We start from the raw sequence: 16,360 nt of genomic DNA on the forward strand, positions 1-16,360 counted from the left end.
TCGTCGAATCAGAAAAGGGAAATTTATACACTTAGTTAAGAGCGCAGCCCGGGGCGGGCGTTTGGCCTGCAGTGGTTTAAGACCCGGCTTGGGACAGACGCCCCGGGGTGGGGTCCCGGCGCCGCTACCCAGGCAGCTTCCTACAGTCAAACCAAGACTTCACTTTTGTTGGTTTGTTTATCCTTTTCTTTGTTTTCTTTTGTGTCCTGGAAACTTCCCACGCTTCTCAGCACCCCCAGGTTGGCATTGAGAAGGGGCGGACCCATTGGGGGTGGGGCACCAGAGGACGGGACTAGGGAGTTGGGGCGGGCTTCCCAACTGAACCAGAACCAGGCACCCCCAGCTGGGTGACGTGTTACCCACCAAAGCGCATCCAGGAAGTAACAACCCACCGGCCGCGTCATTTCTCTCATTCATGAAAAGAAACGAAGATTTATTGAGCCCCTGCTGTATGCCTTGCACTCGGCGGGATCTCAGAACAGCCCGATACATTAGAAGAAAGAGGCTCGCGAGGGTTTTGTCCCTCGGTCACACAGTGAACAAGAGCCAGAGGCGCGATTCGAACCCCAGCCCTTTTGGTTCCCAAACCCAAGAGATGGTTGTGACGGTAGAGACAGTGCCAGGACACGGCTACACTAGGCAGAACCTCAGAACCGGGGTCGCCCATGGGCGGCCAGGGAGCGGCCTTGTCCATGTCTCAGTCCCCCTGAGCTGACTCTCAAGCCAGGGGGAGGGGGGCAGGGGGGTGGTGCGGCTGAGGGTCCGGAGCTTGTGGCACGCATCATGCCTTAGGATCTGGTGGATTCTGAAGTTCAAGGAACATTCCATCCACCAGGGTCTAAGAAGGGAAATGTGGGCAGGGGTCCAGGAAGGAGAATGGGGAGAGGGGTCTCAGAGAGTTCAAGGCTTGCACAGCTAGAAGGGCCAGGGCATGCCATTGCCCAGTTTCCTCAACGCTAGAGTTGCAAATAAATAAATAAGTAAATAAACAAACAAAGCAAGCCGCAGCGTGGCGAGGCAGTGTCATGCGCAGCCGCTGTCCGGCGTATAGCTAGCGTGCAAATTGAGGGTAGCCAGGAGCTCCCCAGGCAGGGCCCCCCGCCATGGGGTGCAGGAGGCAGTCCCAATAGGAGGCTCCCGGAGTCCGGAGTCCGTGAGGGAGAGGGCACCCGGCCCATGGTGAGAAGTTCCTGAGAGCTGGAAGGTTGGTTGTCATGGGGACGACACTGACGGTCTCCATGGTGACAGCTTGATGGGGCAGAGCCCTGTCGACCAGGAAAAGCCTAGGGGGACAGGTGTTCTTGGTACCCTTGACACCAGAGTTTGGTCACCATAGCAACGGCTGTGGAGTCCCAGTCTCGTGGTTGGCAAGGAGATGGGGGGGTGGGCCTGGGGAAAGGGGTGATCTGTTTCCATGGTGACAGCTGGGTCACCCTGGGGACAGCTGGGGGAAGGGTGGTCTCCGTGGGGGTCCAGAGGTGGACTTGACAGCATCTGGGGGTGGGGCCGGCGAGATGGGAAACGTGGTCTCCATGGTTACAATGGGAGGAGGGAGGCACCATCCCCAGGACAGTGAGTCAAGGTGACAGTCGCCTTGGTGACACTGGGAATTGGGGTACTGGACTCCAAAAACACGAGCGACATGAATCCTAGGGGTCCCTGGGCCTGGGCATGGTCTCTTTGGTGACAAGGGGCAGGTCAGCTCTCCCTCCACAAAGGTAGGGCATGGTCCCAGTCACTGGGCCGGCTGGGGACAGGTCAGTCCATCCTCGTGGTGACAGAAGAGGGTGCTCTCCCTCGAGGCTGCGGGGGTGGGACTGCCCGCCACAGCAACCCGGGGACCTGGCCTGTTACCCTGAAAACCTTAGCGGACTCTCAGGGAGCAAGGGGGAGGAGTGCCCAGCATTTCTTTCCCCCCGGAGTCGGGGTCGAGGTAAGTGCCTGAGCCTGTGGTCTCCTCGTGGACGTGGCAAACGCTGAGATGGGGAGGGGGATTCCATGTCCAGGCGACCTCAAGGGACGCATTCCAGTCTCCAGGGAGCTGCACAGGGGGCCGGGCCAGTCTCCAAATAATCCTGGGGGTCCAGCCTCCAGGTGACCGCGAGGGGTGGGGCGGTTCCGGCTGCAAAGGGTCTCTGCAGAGGGGTGGCCGAATCTTCAAGAGGCTGGGGGTCGGCTGGCCTCCTGGGGTCCTCGGGGGCGTGGCCCTTCTCCTGGACAAAGTCCAGGGGCGTGGGAAATCCACTGTCCAGAAGCGGTGGGGTTTTGGTCCAGGGAACTCCAGGAGACTTAGTCCGCTGGGACTCGTCCTCTCTCAAGGGATTCCCCAGGGGCCGTTGTCGGTGTCCAAAACTGCAGGAAGCTTGGTCAGCCTGCAGGGCACCCCAGGAGTCACGGCCAGAGGCCACGGGGTGGGGAGGGGCGTGGAACCGCAGACGCTGGAGCAGCTGCCGGGCGCCCCCAATCGTCCTCGGGCTGCGGCGCTAGACGCGCAGCGGGGTCCAGGCGGCGGGGTCGCGCGCGCCCCCAGCCCAGCCACCGCCGCCAGCCCAGCCCCAGCCCCAGCCGCCGGGGGCAGGGTCCGGTGCGCCCGGCGCGCGGTAGCAGTAGACGCCGAAGAGGCGCCGGGAGGCGTCGGGGAAGCCGAGGCTGCGCACGCCAGGCCGAGGGCCGCCGCAGCGCGCGCGCGGGTTCACGATGGGGTAGCGCGCGCTGCCGTCGGCCAGCCAGCCCGCCGTGCAGCGGTCCAGCAGCTGCAGCTTCCACGCGGCGAACAGCTGCCCGACCTTGGCCACGGCCGCGCCGCGCGCCGCGCACGCGCGCGCGGCTCCCGCAAAGGGCACGGGCCGCAGCGGCTTCAGGAAGAACACGCGCCCTGCAGGGGGAGGGCGAGGGTGAGGATCTCGGGGTGCGCGACCCCGTACCCCCCCCCCCCGCCTGCAGCCCGGGACTCCCACCCCGGCCCCCAGCCCGGGACACGCGCCTCCCCGCGGATTGGAGAACACGAAAGGTCGGGGGCGGGACCAAGGCCTTCTGGGGGTGGGGCCTACAGCCTGTGGGCGGACCCTAAACACCTGGGACACGGCCTACATCAGGGGGCAAGAAGGACTGCCTGTGGGCGGGGCCTACGCGGGGGGGGGGTGCAGAGCCTACGCGCCTGTGGACCGGGCCTTGCTCCTGGGGCGGGGCCTACGCGCCTGTAAGTTAGCCCTGTAGTTCTGGGGCGGGGCCGACGCGCCTGTGGGTGGGGCCTCGAGGCTGGGGCGGGGCCATCGCACCTGTGGGGTTACCACGCGTGTGGGCGGGGCCTCGTGCCTGGGGCGGGGCCTATGCGCCTGGGGCCCAGCCTTGCACTGTGGGCGTGGTCTAAGCGCCTCGGGCGGGGCCTCGCGTCTGGGGCGTGGCCATCGCACCTGCGGGGTTACCACGCGCCTGGGGCGCGGCCACGCACCCGGGAGGTTGGACGTGAAGCAGAAGGCGTCGTAGCGCTCCTCGGCGTTATGGCGGTAGCCGTAGTTGCGCACGCCGCCGCCGCCGCCGTTCCCGCCGCCGCTCCCGCCGCCGCAGGGCTCCCGCGGCCGGCTCACCGGGTACTGCACCGAGCCGTCGCGCAGCCAGCCCGCGTTGCACCAGTCCAGGCCGTCGCGCCAGGCCGCGTGCAGCTGCTCTGCGGACGCCAGGATGCCGTCCTGGTCGGCGCACGCCCGCTGCGCCTCCGGGAACGTCAGCTGGTAGCGGCCCCCGCGGGGGTGGTAGGGGAAGACCACGCCTGTAGGGCAGCGCTGGGGGTCAGCCTGGGAACTGCATGCCCACCGCCGGCCCGGCCATGGCCCACTCAGCCCACTCGCGGGGCTCCCTTCCATCCCGTCCCCTTGGCACGCCGGATGGAGGTCTTTTCCACCTGCTGAACTCCTATTCAACCTTCAAAACCCAGCCGCCAAACCCTTTTCCGTCCCGTCCTCTGACATTCCGTCCTCACCGAGCTCTTCCCGCTGGGCCCGTGCTAAGCCCACGGAGCTGGGAATGTCTGCATCCCCCAGGCCCGGAGCCCCCCGGTCCACTGGCATCCCTGAAGCATTGTCCGAGGTAGTACCCGGTCACTTCTCCCCCACCTCTGTTCTCTCTAGAATTGGCCCCCCTCAGTGGACACACAGTCCACTTAGCTCAAAAGCCTTTTTTTTGGGGGGGTGGGTCAGCACAGTGCTGTGGCACAGCAGGTTAAACGGCCGCCTGCAGCGCCAGCATCCCGTACGGGCGCCGGTTCGAGGCCCGGCTGCTCCACTTCCGAACCAGCTCCCTGCTAATGCGCCTGGGAAAGCAGCGGACGAGGGCCCAAGTGCTCGGGCCCCGGGGAAGCCACGTGGAGGAAGCTCCTGGCTCCAACCTGGCCCAGACCTGGCCATTATGGGAGTGAACCACTGGATGGACACGCTCTCTGTGCCTCTGCCTTTCAAACAAGAAAGCTTTTCGGGAGTCTGTGTTGGAGGGGCAGGTCTTGGGGGTGAGCCGGGTATGCTGAGCTGACCCAGGAGGGAGGCAGGCAGGGGCTGGGAGAGGACCTGGAGCTGGACAGATATGGACCGCATCCCGGCTCTGAGCACCCCTGGGCAAGCAGGGCTCCCATCTCCCTGCTAGCTGCCCGTCTGTGTCTCTGGAAATCCGCGGAAATTAAATGAGACACTCCAGGGAGCTCTTCAGCTGAATGCCTCCCACAGAGAAAACACCCTGCTCCTCTTAATTGGCATTATTGGCTACTGCTAGGAAGTTCAGCCAATGCAGGTCCACAGAGCTCTCGGCCGGTCTTTAATTCCTCTGTGGGAAACCACACCAACCCGTTTCACTGTCAGCCAATCAGAGCGTCCCCTCTCCCCGGCCACACTGATTGGCTCACGGGACCCGAGCTGGGCCAATGAGATTCTACTCTGGGACTCTCGCTGCTGCTCTGAGGAAATTGGTCGCTAAGCCGGGAAGGCAGAGTCTGGCGTTTAGGTTTTTGTTCCCTACGGGGGTGGGGAATCTGGCCAAGGAGAGCCCACTCAGGAAACAGGGATGAGGGGGCAGCTGTTTTGCACTGGTCCATTCTCTCTGCAGGGGATTGGCTGTCCTGTGCCTTGTAGGATGGTTTTGCTGAACCCATCTTGGCGTCCACTCACTCAAAGCCAGTGGCAGCCCCGACCTAACCTACCATAGCCCCAGCCAGTCAGCGACCCTGGGCATGAGTGATGTGGGTTCTGCCCCCTTGAAGCCCCTCTCCCCCACGGGCGGGTCACCTTCCAGGTCCAGCTTGACCATGCCTGCGTCGTCCTCCAGCTCGTTGGTGACCTCACACTCGTAGCGCCCGTAGTCCTGCAGGGTGACATTGCGGAGCACCAGGGAGGCGTCCCCGGGCCCCTCGTTCTGCAGCTCGGCCCGCCCACGGTAGCTGCCGAAGGCCCGGTGCTGGGGGCCCAGCGCCACGAAGACGTCCGTGAAGGCCAGCGGGTCCACGACCTTCGTCCACTTGAGGCGGACGCCGTCATGGCCGTGGGCGGCAGCCTCGTAGTGGTAGCGGCAGGGCAGGACGATGGTGCCCCCGCGGTGGCTCACCACCTGCCCGGGCGCCGTCTGGACCACCACGGAGCCGGACTCACCCTCTGCGGGTGACCAAAGAGGGTTCAGAGAGGGGGGCTGAGGTCGCGAGAAGTCGTGGATGGAGGACAGGGGCAGGGCTCCGTGGGGAGGGGCTGGGGACCGTGGACCGTGACCACCCACCCCGCCCCCGGGGAGGCTGCTTTTTGTTCAGGTTCCTTTAAGGGCAAGTCCACTCCCGGGGGCTCAACTCACCCAGCACGTGCACGACCTTCTTCCGGCCACGCTGCGCCCCCGCCTGGGCGCTGAGCAGCAAGACGCCGCACGCCGCAGCCCAGAGCAGGCAGGGACCAAGGGCCGCCCGAGCGCACACCTGGGGCACAGGGCGCGCTCAGTCCAGCCTCTCTGGCTCTCCATCCCTGCGCTCCGGGGCCCCCACCCCAAGCCAGGGGCCCAGAGGGCTCCCTCCCGGAGAAGCCTGGCACATGGCCCTGAACTCACGCCCCTGGGTCCTGCCCCGGGGGATCCCGCCTAACCCCGCCATCCTCTCTCCACTGGTGGCTCGGAGCCCGCTGCCGCGGCCTCTTCCCGGCCCAGCCTGGGCTTGCATGGGGGGGGGGGGTAGAAGTGGAGCAGCGGCGGCAGCAGCAAGGTTATCCGTGCGCCAGGAGACTGCAGCAAGCGGCTGGAGGGGGGGGGGGGCTGGGGACACGGAGAGGACGAGGACAGGGAAGGAGGGAAAGGCAGACGGGGAGAGATGGAGAGGGAGAGAGACGCAGCAGAGGGGGAGGCAAGAGAGAGGCAGACAGGGACAGACAGAGGAGTTAAAGAAGGGATAGAGAAGCAGAGTTTGGGGAAGGGAGACACGGGGGTGGGGGGAACCTCTCCCCCCCCTCCCCCGGCATAAAAAGAGGCAGAGAACGCAGGGTGAGAGCGAACGGAAAGGCGAGAGAGAGAGAGAAATTCGGAGGGGACGGGAAATTGAGAGACAGAATCCCAGATCCGGGAGACCAAAGGATGCACCTGCCCGGGACCCGCGCCCGCACCCCCCACTCACCATCCTGCCCGCGCGGCCCCCACGCGCCGGGACTGCGCTCCCCGCACTCCCAGAAAGGACTGGGCAGGTCCCTGCGGGAAGCGCAATCCCGGAGTCTGCCTGCAAGGGGAGGAGGGAGGCGCGCCGGTGGGGGGAGGGGGGCGTTAAAGGGAACGCGCGCAGAGCGGCGCGCAGCCGCGGGAGGGTGGGCCCTGGGCCTCCGTCGTCACTGCTGGCCGGCCCATCTGAGCCTCAGTACATCTTTAAAATGGGGAGAGGCGATGGGACCTGCAGTCTCTCATCGGGACACCCTGTGTCGGCCCTGCACCCAATTTCAAAAATAAAAAACCTGGACACGGTTTTTCATCCCACCCCCGACCACCTCGGCTACTTCCCCAGCCTGTTTTTCCTCCAGATGAACCCGTGCCAACCACACAGGCCAGACAGGGTTGTGGGTTTGGTGGGGGCCAGCAAGCTGGGAGACCCCCAGCTCCCTAGCTCAGCGGCCCCTGGAGAGGTGCTGCCTCCGACCACCTCCTGTAGCCTCAGTTGTCCCACCTGGGGTATGGGCGAGTATGTGGTTAGCACTCAGCGTGGTATACAGTGGTGCTTAGTCGGGACTTTTCTCTCCGATGGTCTCTTGTCCATCCTTACGTATTTTACTTTTATTTGTTTGCTTTCACTTTACTAGACAGGCAGAGGGAAAGAGGGCGACAGAAGCAGGTGTGGAGAGAGCCCCTGTCCATACTGGGCCACTCTCCAAGTGCTTGCAAGTCAGGTCCAGGTCTCCCACGTGGGTGCAGGGACCCAAGGATCTGAGTCATCACATGCAGGACTCGAATCCAGCACTCAGATACGGGATGCGGGCATCCAAGCTGTTAGCAGTGTCTTAACTGTGCCAAATGCTTGGCACAGGGTGGGGGGGGGGGAGAGAGAGACTGACTTTCATCCTTTGGTTCAGTCCCCAGATGGCCACAATAGCCGGCCAATCGGAAGCCAGGAGCCAGAGTTTCCCACGCAGGTGCAGAAGCCCCAGGACTTGGGCCATCCCCCACTGCTTTCCCAGGCCACAGCAGAGAGCTGGACTGGAAGAGGAGCAGCCGGGACTCGAACCGGTGCCCACATGGGATGCCCGCACTGCAGGCGGAAGCTTAACCCTGCTACGCCACAGCGCCAGTCCCCAGTTTGCCCATTGACAGCCTCAGCTGCCCCATCCGGAAGCTGGAGCTGGACACACCCACCAGGGGGCAGACTTCTGTTGTCCTGCCCCCGCCCACCCCCAGTTCCTCACTGGGTCCAAGAAGAGGGGCCCTCACCCCTGTACCCTGAAACACTCAGGCGGCAACACTGCGGACATCAAAAACGGTTTTTACTTCAAGGGATCCACGGGGGAGTGGCGGGCAAATTCTGGGAAGGGCAGAAGAAGCCCCCCATGCGGGGGCTGGGGCGTGGTGGCAGCCGAGCCAGGCTGGCGGTCTCCCGATCCGAGCCAGGCTGGCCGACTCTCCGGCCTCTGGAACACCCAAGCCGCCCTCGCGGGGCAGGGCCGGCTGGGCGTGTAGACAGAGTCCCGGGGAGCCCCCGCCCGCCCCCTTAAAGCTGCTTCTTGTGAGGGCCCGGGGGCGCAGGGGGCGGCGGGTGCAGGAAGAAGGCCGGCCGCCGCAGGCAGCGGTAGGCCAGCAGGTGGGGGCCGAGCGCGTAGAGCAGGTTGCACGCGAAGAAGCAGGTGCCGGCGTCCTCGGGCACGCGGTAGGTGAAAGGTGTGCGCAGGTGCATGGAAGCGCCCATGTGTGAGAACTGCGCCTGGGGCCGAGAGGGCACGGAGGTCCCGGCGCTGCTGCCCCCGGGCCCCCGGGCTCCCGGGCTCCGTGCTCCACACACAGGCCCCGCCCGGCCGCCCACGCACAGCCCCACCTTTAGGTTCTGCTGTCCTGTCCAGCCCAGGGATGCCCGCCTGGTCTCTACTGCCCCCTGGTGGGCCTGGGTTGTAGCTGCCTTTATTATTATTATTTACTTGAAAGGCAGAGTTAGGGGAGAGGAGAGAGACAGAGAGGTGTGGGGGGGTCTTCCATCCACTGGTTCACTCCTCAAATGGCTGCAACAGCCAGGGCTCTCGCCCAGGCCAAAGCCGGGAGCCAGGAGCTCCATCCGGGTTTCCCACGAGGCTGGCAGGGGCCCAAGCACTTGGGCCATCGTCTGCTGCTTTCTCAGGGGCACTAGAAGGGAGCTGGATTGGAAGTGGAGCAGCCAGGACTCGAACCGATGTTCCAGTGTGGGATCGCAAGTAGCGGCTGAACCCACGAGGCCACAACTCCAGCCCCGGATGCAGGCATCGCATCTGGTGGCGTCTGGACCACCAAGCCAAAACGCCCACCCCGTACACCCAGGCCTTATCATGTCCCATCAAGAAACCCCAAACAGGCCCCCAGCAGCTCTGACCGGGCCCTCCACTACTCCAGCACCTCCCATGGCTCCCCACTGCCCTCGGCACGAGCCCTCAAGTCCCGAATGCAAAGCCCGCAGCACCGGCCTTCCCTTGTGCTGTTCCCATTCCCAGAATGCACTTTCCTCCCTGGAGCACCCAGCCCCGCCCGTCACAACCCAGCTCTTCCAGGAAGCTCCCAGCCTCTGGGCTCTCAGCCCCTGGCCCCGCTTCTTCCCAGCTCTGAGCGCACACGGCCGGGACGGGGGTGTCTGTGTCTGGCTCGCTCTCCCCCAGGCCAAGGGATCCTGGGGTGCCGGGCCTGAGGCTAAGGCCTTTTTCTGGGGGCGAGGGGCATCGTCAGACACAGAGCACCGCCCCCCTACGTGCCTGCCCATTCACCCACCGCCTCGCTCCCCGCCTCACCTGGCCGACGGCTCCAGCAAACACCAGCGCCCAGTCGGGCAGCCAGGAGCAGCCCGGGAAGGTGAGTGCGTAGACGGCCAGGCCGTAGAAGGGGAGGACGTAAAACATGTAGAGCAGCATCTGCAGGGGAGACGGACAGCCCCCTGCGGCTGGCTCTCCCGGGACTCCCCCTCCCCCGCAAGCTGCGAGGGTCCTCCTGCTACCCTTGGGGATCCCTGCCCCGCCCCTATCCCACCCCCCACATCCAGAATTTGCATATGACCCTGGCTTGGCCAATCAGAACACCCCGGGCCTCTAGCCATATGATTGGCAGATAGAGAGGATGAACATGCGATTTGGGCTGGATCAATCAGAGCCTGCCTGAGACTTGTACTTAAAGCTCTGAGGTTCAGGTGCCTCTGAGATGGCTGGGTGGGGTGCATGGAGGCCTGAGCCTGGTCTGTGCCCCCCCCCAACACACACACACAAGGAACTGGTGTCAAGGCACACAACAGAGCCAGCCAGGAACTCCTGGATCCAGCCATACCTGAAGGCCACACCTGTCTCTCTCTCTCTCTCTCTCTCTTTTTTTTTTTTTTTTTTTTTTTTTTTTTTGTAGGACAATAAATTCTCTTTGTGCTGCTGGCAGACTGACTTGCGATCCTGGCTCCTGCTTCAAAGCGGGCTCCTCCCCACAGCAGGAAGACGGCCCTCTCCTCCCACCCGCCCTCTTACCTGCACCTTTGGGTAGGCCACAGGGTCCCGCAGGTACGGCTCATACTGATAGATGTAAACAAAGCAGGCATCCGTGGGGCAGTCCAGCACCACCTGGGACCAGACACAGGTGAGCCATCGGCCCGCCTCACTCCTCTCTCCAGTAGGAAGTGCGCCCCCCCACCCCACGCAGGGCCCACATTCCTGGCTGTAGCCCCTCCCGGCTGTCTCTCTGGCTGGGGGTGCACAGCTTTGGGGCTGCAGGGAAGTGGGGGCTTGGCCATGGGATCCCCTCCCCCAGGGCAGGCTTTTTGCAACAGATAAAGGAATGCGCATGCGCACTGGACGGGCTGGGGAAGGGCCGGACGCACCAGGCCGCGGAAGAAGGTGAAAAACCCAGCCAGGACGAGGTAGGTGACGAGGGCCAGGTCAGCCGGGCGCTGCAGGAGGTTCTTCCTCTGCTCCGTCTGCACCTGCCCCGCGGGAGACAGAGCCGGAGTGAGAGCCCCGGCATCCGGCAGGCGTTCCGTAAACGTTCTTCCCTCTTTTCCAAACGCCCAAGGACACTGGAGATGCGCTTTAGGCACGGGGGAGGGGGAGAAAGGGGAGGCGGGCACGGGGGGGGGGGCAAGGCGCTCACCACCTCGGGGGTGCAGCCGGTGGGCGCCCGGGGCTGGTTGAAGACCCTCATGCCGGCCCAGCACGGCACTAGCATGTAGGGGATGGCGAGAAAGAAGGCGGGTCTGATCTCTGAGCTGTATTTGCCTGCCGGGTGACGGAGGGCGAGGGTCTCACTCGGCCCAGCAGAGCGGGCACGAGGCGCCCCAGGGCTGACTCCTTACCAAGAATGTTCCCGGGGAGGAACACCAGGATGCTCATGGCAAAGGAGCCCAGCCAGTACAGCCCAAGGTTCCGGTATCTCTTCCTGGGGGAGGCGGGCGGGGACTGAGGGTGACCGGCAGGTACCCGTCCCGGTCCCCTCCCCCCAGGGGCTCCCCAGCTCCGGGTAGCCCTCTCTGCTTGCTTTCCCCAGCACGGGGAGGGGCGACAGGGAGTTGAATGCGAGCGGGAACAGTCAGAGAGGGATAGGAGCCAAGGCCAGGGGCCACCTCTTACTCCTGACCACAGTCCCTGCACCTCCTTCCTGGAGCCCTTACAGGGGTCACCTGCCACTCCAGCGTGGCCTGGGAGTGCAGCATAGGAAGACGCAGGAGCCCAAGAGCCCCTGCTGGCCTCCCTGGCCCCGCCCCCTGACCTCCCTGGCCCCGCCCCCGCTGGCCTCCCTGGCCCCGCCCCCGGTTGGCCTCCCTGGCCCCGCCCCCGGCTGGCCTCCCTGGCCCCGCCCCCGGTTGGCCTCCCTGGCCCCGCCCCCTGCTGGCCTCCCTGGCCCCGCCCCCCGGCTGGCCTCCCTGGCCCCGCCCCCGGCCCGTACCTTTTGCGGATGGCACCTGCCATGGCCAGGTAGAGGAAGTAGTGAACTGTGCCGTCCCAGTAGCAGATGAAGATGCCATGAGCGGTGCGCAGGTACGGGTCCCCCTGGCAGAGCAGGTGGGGGCGGGGCTCAGGCGGCCGGGGAGGCGGAGGGGCAGGGGGGCGACCCCGGCCCCCGCCCCACTTACCTCCTTGGTGTAGAACTCCATGAAGCCCACCACGTAGCCATCTTCCTGGAGCGCGATAATGAGGTCCACCACGGAGGTGAAGGCGAAGACGGCGAAGACTATAGGGAGAGTGGGCGGGGCCGGGCCACGTGTGGGCGGGGGACCGTGGTGTGGGCGTGGCCACGGCTGTGTGTGGGCGTGGCTACCGCGAAGCGCAGCCAACCGGGCTCAGGCCAGGTTTGAGATTCCAGCCAAGTGCCCGTCCCTGCCCCACAAGGTCCGTGACCACGGTCCCGCCTCATTCTGCATATCTGATGGAGGAGGCGCAGCCTGGCCCTCAGAAGTCCCTGGTCTGATGGGGGAAACACAGTTCCTGTCTTTGGAAGGGGTGGGTCTCCCAAATCTCACAGGAGGTATCATCCCTGCTCTCAGGAGATCCCAAAGTGAGCGGAGGCAGGATCTTTCAGGTCTCCCCTAGTCTGATGAGGGAGACCCAGTCCCTCCTCTCAGGACCCCCAAGTCCGAAGGGGGTTCCCCAGGAGAAAGGGGGGTGTTCCAGTCTCCTTGTGGTTTCCTCTGACGGGGGTTCGTCCAGGACTCCCAATCTGATGGAGGAGGCCCTTCAGTGCCCCCCCCCCCACCCAGTCTGAAGGTGGAAGCTCTAGCCCAGTCCTCTTCCCCAGGGCGTCCCGCGGACTCACCAGCGTAGAGCGGGTCGTAGGAGATCTCTCCGTGGGCCAAGCTGTACACAGCCACGAAGAGCAGACCCAGGATCAGGGCGCTCATCAGCGCTACCCACAGGGGGCTGTGGGGCAGGAACTCGAATCAGGGGAGAGGGTGGACTCTAAGAAGCTCTGGGGAGGGGCCGGCGCTGTGGCATAGCAGCCGAAGCCTCCCACAGGGGTGCCGGTTCGAGTCCCGGCTGCTCCTCTTCCGATCCAGCTCCCTGTCTATGGCTTGGGAAGGCAGTGGAAGATGGCCCAAATTCTTGGGCCCCTGCACCTGCATGGGAGACCCGGATGCAGCTCCTGGCTGCTGGCTTCGGATCGGCTTAGCTCCGGCCGCTGAGGCCATTTGGGGAGTGAACCAGCGGATGGAAGACCTCTCTCTGTGTCTGTAACTCTACCTCTCAAATAAATAAACAGGAGGGTCTCTGGTGCCCAGCTCTGTAGACCTCACCATCTGAGGCTCCCAGATTCTCCCGGCTAAAGTCCAAATGCTTCCATCAACTCCAGCCCAACTCCCGCCCTCCTCTTCCCCCAGCAACCTGATAAGACAGGTCAGCCACTTGGATAGCCAGATAAAGAAAGTAAAAGTCTGGTCTCTGGGCATCTCCCAACACAGGTGGACAAACCAAGGCTCAGAGAGCGCACGAGACCCATCGGGGGTCACCCAGCAAGATACTGTCCAACACCTTCCCACAACCTCCACCCCCCACCCCCGCCCCAGGACCTCCACTCTGGTCCGCACGTACTCTGTGCCCAGTTTGGCATCCTCACCCATAGCTGTGAGACCAGAGCCAAGGCGGTGCCATCACACAGCTGCACACACGGAGGCTGCCAGGGGCAACCTGGCTCGCCCCCCACCAGGGTCCCAGGGGATTGGAGACAGGCACCCGGACCCAGGGAGCCAGGCTCGCTCTGCCCCGTGGCCTGGGATGAACCGCAGTGAGTGTGTCTGCCACCCGGCAGCTAGAGCCACAGGCTGGGACCCGGGGTTGGGACACAGGATAGGGGACAGCACGAAGGGGACACTGGAGCTAGGGACTGAGCCAACCCTGAGCCGGAGTTTCAGGCGTGCGCGAGAGAGCAGGGCGAGTGGGGTGGCGAGAGCTGGGCAGCCCGGCCTTATCTGGGACAATACGTTGACCCCCTCATGACTTTGGAGCCCTTGCTGGGGGCATCCCTGGGACGCCCCCTTAGAGACCTCCCCGGTGTGAGCGCTGTGAGGTGAGCGCGCCTCCACAGCCCCAGGCTCCCCCCAAACATCCCAGGAGCGCCCCTACCCCAGCCTCCGCCTGGCCGGAAGGGGACTTCCGGTGAAGGGGGGAATGGTGCGTGCCCAGCCCCCAACCCCCAATTCCCAGCCGGAGCTGGGGCCAGAGGCGCGGGGCTCGCTGGGCCCAGGCCGGCAGCCTGTGCATCCCCCCTCCAGCGCCGTGGGGCCCTCCCCGCCCGCCCGCTCTGTGCCCCTCTGCCCCCTGCCCGCACGCACTGCGAGAGCGCCGAGACCTGGTTGAGCGCGTAGGACACCGGGAGGGCGCCGAGCGACAGCGCCGCGATCTTGCCGGCCAGCGGCGGGAGGTCCATGGCGGCGGCGGCGCCGGGACCCCGGGTCGGCCCTGGCGAGGCCTCCGGGGCGCTCGGCTCCTCGGCGGCCGCGCGTGTGGGCGTGGGAGGGGCGGTTGTCAAGAACCCGCCCCGCGCAAAGGTCGCCCCACGATGCGCCCTGGGCGCGCCACCGCCGCCGCCGCCGCGAGCGCCCTGCGCGTTCCCGGGGAGCCTCCGAGGCCCCTCCCCGCCACGCCCCCTCACAGCTGCCCCGCCCCCACCCCTCCTCATCAGCACCCTCGTGCGGCCCCGCGCAGCCCCCAGTGGCCATCAGCTTCCTCCTCCGTGCAAGGCTGGGGTCGCTTCCTCTCGCGGGCTGCGTCCTGGTGGCCCCCAGCCACTTTGTTCTAAGACACTGGCATCCCCACCTCCACCTCCAGCGGGAAGGGGGCCCTTTTTAACCCTCCTTGTTCCCTCAGATGGCAGCCCTATCCCCCAGCCTCAAGAGCGCATGGCCTGTGCGCGCTCACCCGGTCTCAAAACGCCCTTCCGCGCACCTGGACTTGCGCTTTCCCGTGGTGGCCATAGATTTAAACAGGTGTCCAGGCCTGAAGCTTTGACTGGAGGGGGCAAGCAGCCCCGGGGTGGGGGTCGCCTCCCTCACATGAGGTCTTGATGGAGCCAGTGTGGGGGGAAGCTTCCAGCTGGGAACAGGTGGGTGGGGGGAGGGAGCTTCCGGGGAGGGAGCAGCTGGAAGGAGGCTGGGCCCTAGGGACCTGGAATGGGGGGGGGGGGGCTGCCGCGTGGGCACACTCAGGCAGAGGCCATCTGTCACCCCGTCCATCCACTCTCAGGTTGCTGTCTGACTGCGAGGTGAGCGCTCCGCTCCCACCCGACTGCCCGGCCCTGGGGAGCCCACAGTCTGGGCGTGGGGGCAGGTGCCAGCCCTCTCCCTCCTCCAGGCCGCCCGTTGGCCTGGTGCCCCCCGGGCCCATCCGTTCCACAGGGTCTCTGGCCACTGCTCTGACTCAGCCTCGCTCCCCACGTGCCCGCTGCCCCTGGGGTAAAGTCCAGGTTCCAACGGGCTGACCTCCTCCGACTCTGGCGGTGCCAACCCGCTCCACAGGCGCTTCCTGTCTAGGAGACGGACTCTCCCGCTCTCTCATTTCTTTAAAAGCCCTGTCCCCTCCTCCAGGCAGCCTCCCTGGCTCCCCGTCCCGTGCACTGGGCCAGAGGCACCCCTGTCCAGCTCTATCAGGGGGCCTGGCCTTGTGCCCTGTGTCCTGGATGCAGCTGCACACAGGCAGCCTCGGGCAGCACTGGGAGGACTCCCAGTCCCCTGCCTGGGGTTAGGTCTGTGCCTTCACTCCAGCGGGCCCCTAGCCCTCTCAGGTCTCAGCGGAGCGGTGACCTGGACGGTGGGGTCCCTGTGCCTTCACTCCAGTTGGCCCCTAGCCCTCTCAGGTCTCAGAGGAGGGTGACCTGGACGGCAGGGTCCCTGTGTCCCAAGTATCTGGCTGCCCAGAGCCACACCACTGTGCTCAGGTCCCATGGCCTGCTGGGCAGCCCCCAAACGTGGGCACCAGGGCCACCCCACTGCCCCGACTCTAACACAGCCGCCACGAGACATGGCAGTGTGTGCCACCCTGGCTCTGGTTCCATCGCTGCCCCAGAAGCCACTGTCGCACACACACACACGCACACGCGTGCACACACACCCCAGTGGCCTCCGACCGCACCCTGCAGCCTGGCTGGCAGGGCGCACATCCCATCACCCGCATTCCACATGGTTGGTGCTCGGTGTTTGTTGAGCGACTGTGCGGGCAGTGGCTGGCCCAGGAGCCCAACTCCAGCCCCGGCCCTTGGAGCCTGTGGACGGGGCACCCCTGGTCCCCAGGGGAGTTGGATGGCCCCCACAGGGTGAGATCCCTGGGCTCTGCTGCTGCAGGAGCAGCCTGAGGACCAGCAAGGCCAGCGGGAAGGCGGATTCCTGGGCAGCCGCAGGTGAACAAGGCCCCCGGGGTGGGGGGCTTCTGGACAGCTGTGAGCTGCTGGCTTGGGGGTCTCGGCACACACCTTTCCTCCAAAGGGAGGCCCCCAGGACTCCCACTGGTGGAGCCCCAGGTGGCCACGTGTACAGCATCACCAGCTGCGGCTTGTTCTGCGCGCCGGGTCCTGCCAGCGCCACCTGCTGGGCAGGTGGGGGACGTGGTCTGAGGAAAGGCTGGGCCCTGCCTCCCGGGGGGCGGGGCTGGGCTGGGCGGTCCCCCAACCGCGCCCGCTGACCCCGCCCATGCAGACCCCGCCCGGCGCTGAGGGACTGGACAGCAGGTGAGCACTGAGACTT

At 65.5% G+C, this 16,360-nt stretch overlaps 2 protein-coding genes across 5 annotated transcripts; both read right to left on the bottom strand.

Annotated features, from left to right (window-relative positions):
- Positions 1 to 403: 403 nt before the first annotated feature.
- Positions 404 to 6,748, bottom strand: HAPLN4 (hyaluronan and proteoglycan link protein 4). Its single transcript, XM_051830172.2, has 5 exons — positions 6,626 to 6,748; positions 5,824 to 5,941; positions 5,271 to 5,633; positions 3,452 to 3,769; positions 404 to 2,875 (listed from the first exon to the last, which is right to left on the bottom strand). The coding sequence occupies exons 1-5, from the start codon at positions 6,626 to 6,628 to the stop codon at positions 2,484 to 2,486; spliced, it is 1,194 nt and encodes a 397-aa protein (XP_051686132.1). The 5' UTR covers positions 6,629 to 6,748; the 3' UTR covers positions 404 to 2,483.
- Positions 6,749 to 7,956: 1,208 nt separating this feature from the next.
- TM6SF2 (transmembrane 6 superfamily member 2) lies at positions 7,957 to 14,225 on the bottom strand. 4 transcript variants are annotated; one of them, XM_051830170.2, is made up of 10 exons: positions 13,958 to 14,225; positions 12,445 to 12,548; positions 11,765 to 11,862; positions 11,578 to 11,681; positions 10,988 to 11,070; positions 10,786 to 10,853; positions 10,517 to 10,618; positions 10,167 to 10,259; positions 9,453 to 9,572; positions 7,957 to 8,407 (listed from the first exon to the last, which is right to left on the bottom strand). In XM_051830170.2, the coding sequence occupies exons 1-10, from the start codon at positions 14,050 to 14,052 to the stop codon at positions 8,198 to 8,200; spliced, it is 1,077 nt and encodes a 358-aa protein (XP_051686130.2). In that variant the 5' UTR covers positions 14,053 to 14,225; the 3' UTR covers positions 7,957 to 8,197. The 4 variants fall into 4 exon arrangements, with proteins under 4 accessions (XP_051686130.2, XP_069915170.1, XP_051686131.2 ...); XM_070059069.1 differs by having other exon boundaries at positions 10,789 to 10,910; XM_051830171.2 differs by having other exon boundaries at positions 10,786 to 10,910; positions 13,975 to 14,224.
- Between the last annotated feature and the right edge of the window lie 2,135 nt (positions 14,226 to 16,360).

The sequence above is a fragment of the Oryctolagus cuniculus genome, chromosome 16 (assembly GCF_964237555.1).
Source record: "Oryctolagus cuniculus chromosome 16, mOryCun1.1, whole genome shotgun sequence".
Classification (NCBI taxonomy): Eukaryota; Metazoa; Chordata; class Mammalia; order Lagomorpha; family Leporidae; genus Oryctolagus; species Oryctolagus cuniculus.

Bases quoted from the DNA above. Each gene is read 5' to 3' on its own strand.
- HAPLN4 (XM_051830172.2), bottom strand. The intron at 5,634-5,823 runs GTGAGTTGAGCC...GGTCACCCGCAG, and splicing joins GAAGGTCGTGCACGTGCTGG to AGGGTGAGTCCGGCTCCGTG. The intron at 2,876-3,451 runs GTGCGTGGCCGC...CTCCCCCTGCAG, and splicing joins CTTCACGTCCAACCTCCCGG to GGCGCGTGTTCTTCCTGAAG.
- TM6SF2 (XM_051830169.2), bottom strand. From the start codon at position 14,052: ATGGACCTCCCGCCGCTGGCCGGCAAGATCGCGGCGCTGTCGCTCGGC. The intron at 11,071-11,577 runs GTACGGGCCGGG...CGCCTCCCCCAG, and splicing joins GCAGGTGCCATCCGCAAAAG to GAAGAGATACCGGAACCTTG. The intron at 10,260-10,516 runs GTGCGTCCGGCC...GTCTGGTCCCAG, and splicing joins TCACCTTCTTCCGCGGCCTG to GTGGTGCTGGACTGCCCCAC.